The sequence below is a fragment of the Eubalaena glacialis genome, chromosome 18 (genome assembly GCF_028564815.1).
Source record: "Eubalaena glacialis isolate mEubGla1 chromosome 18, mEubGla1.1.hap2.+ XY, whole genome shotgun sequence".
NCBI classification, from domain to species: domain Eukaryota; kingdom Metazoa; phylum Chordata; class Mammalia; order Artiodactyla; family Balaenidae; genus Eubalaena; species Eubalaena glacialis.
Genome location: NC_083733.1, coordinates 55,616,107 through 55,621,214, shown reverse-complemented (window position 1 = coordinate 55,621,214; position 5,108 = coordinate 55,616,107). Strand labels below are relative to the sequence as shown.

Genomic DNA, 5,108 nt, shown 5'->3' with positions numbered 1-5,108 from the left:
GATCGGGTCTGGGGCTCCCGGATCCCGCCCATACCTGAGCCAGGCACGGCCGCGGGCTTCACGCCGGCGCAGCGGCCAGTCCTCGCTTTGCAGGCAGGGAAACTGAGGCCCGGGGCAGCCGGGGCGGGGCCGGCCCGCCTGCGAGTCCGAGCCCCCGCCCCCGATCGGCCCCGCCCCGGCCCGTAAGAGGCCCCCTGGCCGGCAGGCGAAAGCTCACAGCGCGGGGCCGGGGCCAGGACCGCGATGGCAGCTCAGCGGCTGGGCAAGCGGGTGCTGAGCAAGCTACAGGCTCCATCGCGGGCCCGGGGACCGGGAGGCAGCCCCGGGGGGCTGCAGAAGCGACACGCGCGTGTCACCGTCAAGTATGACCGGCGGGAGCTGCAGCGGCGGCTAGACGTGGAGAAGTGGATCGACGGGCGCTTGGAGGAGCTGTATTGCGGCAGGGTGAGACGGGGAGAGGTGGGGTTGCAGGGGGAGTCCCGGACCGATAGACCCCGAGCCCGGACTCCCTACGCCTTGAGGGTCTCTGGTTGCTTGTGCTCGCTGGTGCGCGCTGGTGCAGCCTCGTTCACACGTTAGGACGCACGCTCCTGGACTCATGGGCCTCGCCGTCCACCCTCCATGGCACTCTGCTTGTGCACACAGACAGACACTTGGGTCCAAACACCAGGGGAGCACCAGGGGTTTAGCGTATGGGAGGTGAGGAGGCAAACTTGGGGAGCTGGAGTGGCCATATCTGGAGAAAGGGTGGGGGGAGGGGGATGTCTTAAAGCCAAACATATACATGGTGGCAGGGGAGATACAACCACACGGAGCTGCACAGCAAAGGAAGCATCAGCATTCACAGACGTGCACAGTGACGAGCTACGGCCACTCGCAGACGCAGTGACAGAAGCAACAGCCATGCACAGACTCTCAAGGACACAAGCTGGGGTCGCTTACGCATCAACCTATGCTACAGCCGCAGGCTCTCACAGTCACAACAGCACAGGCCACAGCCATATGCAGACAGAACACAACAACTACACCCACACAAAAGGACTCCAGTTACAACTCTTCATAGATACACACAGCACAGGCTGTAGCGGCTCGCAGACGGTACAAGTTACAACAGCTACCCCCGGACACCCAGTGATTCAAGTACCAACCATCCATTATCTCCTAAAGGCAAAAATCGATAATCACATGCAAACGCAATGATAGATGCTGCAGCCACGTGCAGACATAAAATAACAGAAATTATAGCTACACCCAGACAGAAAACCACGTAAGCTATGGGCACCTCCAGACATACAATGGCAGAAACTGCAGCTGCCAGTGGACACACAGGGCACAAGCTATGGCCTCCTATGCTGTCTCATGGGCTACAGACAGACATGACATCTCACTCGGGTCTCTGCCTGAAGTCACATTTTGTACAACACACTCGTGCTGTGGAGCATGGTCACAGGTACACAGACACACAGGACGACAGATACTCCGCAGCACAGTGCGAAGGTGGGAGAAGCCATGGCCCCTCGCAGTGACACGAGGGCCCTCTGTTCTCAGACACATGTGGGCTCACACAGGTGGACAGTTGCTGGTGGTAGGTGGCATCCTCTGAGGTCGTCCTCCGACAGTGGGCACTACAGCTAGCTAGACTCTCAGGGACACAAGCTGTGGTCACCTACTGATCAGCATATGCTACAGTGACGCATGACGGTGAGACAAAAACAGCTAAGCCAGAGTCGCCCACTGCCCACCCGTAGGACCATAGGCCCCTGCACAGGCCGCGCGCGATGTCACACACCTCTGCGCCCTCGTGCCGGCCCTGGCGCCTTGGCATCAGGCTCTGGCTCACACACAGAAACTCACACAGGCAGGTAACACACTTACAGACACTCCATGCCACACACAATCCCCTGACCACTCAGGCCTGAAGCCCACAATGGAGTCAGCAAGACTTTGCGTAGGGGAGGCAAAACTCTGTAGCCTCTGGGATCTCTTTGCTCAGACAGCTGGGTTCTGTCCCCCACAGGGTTACTGAGCCAGCCTGCATTTGCCCTTTGCCCCGAGAGGCCATCCAAGGGTCCCCCTCTTGGCTGCTCAAAGGGGCTTGTGGCTTATCTCTCCCACCCACCTTGGGGGGCTTCCTGGACTCGAGGGTTGCGCTTTGGCCCTGGGGGCTGACCCAAGCCCTCCCCGCCCTCCCTGTGCCCTGGGGCACAGGGCCACCCCCCGCAGGCTCTAGCCTGCCAGCTTCCCTCCCCTGCACCTAGCGCTTAAACTTCTCCTTGAAAGGGCAGAGCCAGCCCCTCTCCTGAATCCCAGAATCTGACATTCCAAGACTCCACCAGGCCTGTTTCCCGCTGTGGGAATAGGCGCCAAGGCGAGAGACCCGTGCCAGGCCCAAGACTCCCGAGGCCCAGGGGCCAGCATCCGAGCTGGTACAGGCTCCCGGGCCTCTGTCAACCCATCTGTCACCCCTCCCCCCAACACCCAGATGTCCCGCCTTGGTGGTGCTGTCCCTGACTGCCACATTATTGCTCCAGAACCCGCCAGCTGGGTCCCGGGGCCACCAGGGCTCCTCCAGGGACCTGGACAAAGGCGGGGGAGGGAGGGGAAAGGGACCCTGACACCCCTCCCTCTCCACCTTTTAGGAGGCAGACATGCCCGATGAGGTCAACATCGATGAATTGTTGGAATTAGAGAGTGAAGAGGAGAGAAGCCGGAAAATCCAGGTAGCTGGAAGGGAAAGCCGCCCCCAGCCCCCTACCCTGCACCTCCCTACAAATCATATCAATAGTTAACGTGTTTCTTGAGCACTTCCTAAGTGCCAGGCACTGTTTCAATTGCTTTACACTTAGTAACTCATTTAATCTTCACAAAACCCTCTGAAGGGTTTATTATCTCCATTTCACTATTATCACTATTATTATCTCTGCTTTCCACTTGAGGAAAATGAGGCCCAGTGAGATCTAATCACTTGCCCAGGGTCACATAGCTCAGAAGGCACATAGCTGGGAGTCAGAGCCAGGCAGCCTGGACGCAGTGTCCTTGCTCTTCCGGCCTGTGCTCTCCTAGAGGCAGGAAATGCTGTGTGCCCTTCTGGCCCTCTCTGGATCTAGCGCTGGTCTCGGTGCTGAGTTTCTTGACTCAACCCTGCCCCCAGTTGCTCTATAAGACGCTCAGGCCTTGTTCCTCCCTTGAAGCCACATGGGAAGTCCACCTGGAGTCTGACTGCTATTTGTCTTGCTGCCTTGGGGCTTTGTTGGGAAATGGAAGGGGCTGGCGGGGCATATGTTTTAGTCATTTACTATTTTCTTTTCTTTTTTTTTTTTGTGGGGGGTTGTTTAGGGACTCCTAAAGTCGTGCACAAACCCCACAGAGGTGAGTTTTCCATCCCCCATTCCAGACCCTGTTGTACCCCCTGCACCTTGACTGGGGGCTGGGGGGCGGTCTCTGGGGAGGAGGGAAGAAGCTGGCTGTGCCCAGGACCAGCAGAGGGAACTCTGGGAGCCCTGCCTCTCCCATGGCCGTTTTCTCATCTCCAGTGGCGTCTTTTGTCTTCCTCACTCCTGTCCCCTCTCTTCCCATCTGCCCCTGGGGCTCCATTATCGCCTCCCTGCTGACATGCTGCCCCATCTGTCTCCTATTTCTGCCACTGCTGCTCTCTGTCTGCCCGCTCGCCTCCCTCCGCCTCTCTCCCTTGTTACTGCCTCCACGCCCTGGGGCTCCCTTCCCCACCTCTCAGGGGCCCCCGCCATCCTTCCAGGCCCTGAGCGGCCTAGCTCCTCCCACTTCCTTCCCTGCTTTAAAAGGGAAAAATATTCATGTTTCTCTAACCAGCTCTGGGCTGCCTGAGCGACAAACGTCATTGTGTGTCTGTCTGCCCTGGAGCCAGCTTAGGCCTCTGTCCCTGGGGACCCTCCTGATAATCTCTTGGCTCCAGAAATATCTCCATGTCTCTCTGTGGCTCTGTTTCTTTCTCTGTCCCTTCGTTTCTCCCTCTGTCTCTATCTCTGCATCTCTCTCTGTCTCTGCATCTCTCTCTGTCTCTGCATCTATGTCTTGGTTTCTGTCTATGGGTCTCTGTCTCTCTCCATCTCTCTCTCCCTGTTCCCCCCACCCCCGCATGGTCTTCTCCATCTGTAGCCTCTACCCCTCCTTAACTCCACCTCCATCCCCTCTCACTGACCAGGAAGCAGGAAATAGAGGGGCCCAGGTCAGAAGGGCAGGGCTGGGCAGGGGGTGCCCCCACCCCTCCCGTGTTATCAGCACCCTCGCCTTGTCCTCAGGACTTCGTCCAGGAGCTGCTGGTGAAGCTGAGAGGCCTCCACAAGCAGCCAGGCCTCCGCCAGCCCAGCCCCTCCGGTGACTGCAGCCTGAGCCCCCTCCAGGACCGAGCCCGGACCGCGCGGCCCTGACCCTCTCTGGCCTCTGTGACCCCCTCCATCTCCCCCCAACGCCATCCTGGCTTGTTTATAAGTTGTATTTAATGGTTCTGTAACAATAACACTGCGTGCCTGTTTTTCTTCTCCCTGGTTACTGTGGGCTTCCCTTAGCTCCTCCCCGCACCTCCCTCTCTCCTGCTGCGTCGCCTCATGTCCCAGCACCCGCAGCTGGCCCAGGCAGATGGAGAATCACTCCTCAGCCAGGGAGCATGAGAACAGGCCCTGCTGACCTTGCACCCCTGGGACTCACATCCTCTCCTCACCTCCCCCAGCCTTGGCCCAGTCCCAGCCAGCAGGGCCTCAGTGAGTGGGTGGCACAGGGGGGCTCCTGTAGGGAGGACCACCTGTGGTCCCTGGGCCCCAGGAGATGCACAGGACTGAATGTGCCTGATGTGACCACAGTGCACTGGGAACAAACCTCTCCATAGATTTTATTGGGCACCTCGCCATAGATTTTATTGGGCACCTATTGTATGCTTACCCTGGCCATTAGTATTGAGGCCACAAAGATGGCAGAAGATGTCTCTGGCATCAAGGTGCTCACACAGTGGTGGGGAAGAAGGGCCTGTGGGCAGGGGATTAGAGCAAAGTGTGCTGCATGGTCCAAGATACTTGGGAGCCCACGGAGTGGGAGGAGCTGTTCACTCTTGGGGTGGTGAAGAAATCTAGGAGTGC

At 58.6% G+C, this 5,108-nt stretch overlaps 1 protein-coding gene across 1 annotated transcript; it reads left to right on the top strand.

Annotated features, from left to right (window-relative positions):
- Nucleotides 1–4,495, top strand: PPP1R14A (protein phosphatase 1 regulatory inhibitor subunit 14A). The gene is made up of 4 exons (XM_061173411.1): nt 1–444; nt 2,640–2,720; nt 3,337–3,369; nt 4,278–4,495. The coding sequence occupies exons 1-4, from the start codon at nt 244–246 to the stop codon at nt 4,404–4,406; spliced, it is 444 nt and encodes a 147-aa protein (XP_061029394.1). The 5' UTR covers nt 1–243; the 3' UTR covers nt 4,407–4,495.
- Nucleotides 4,496–5,108: the final 613 nt, after the last annotated feature.

Bases quoted from the DNA above. Each gene is read 5' to 3' on its own strand.
- PPP1R14A (XM_061173411.1), top strand. From the start codon at position 244: ATGGCAGCTCAGCGGCTGGGCAAGCGGGTGCTGAGCAAGCTACAGGCT. The intron at 2,721-3,336 runs GTAGCTGGAAGG...GGGGTTGTTTAG, and splicing joins AGAGAAGCCGGAAAATCCAG to GGACTCCTAAAGTCGTGCAC. The intron at 3,370-4,277 runs GTGAGTTTTCCA...CCTTGTCCTCAG, and splicing joins CGTGCACAAACCCCACAGAG to GACTTCGTCCAGGAGCTGCT.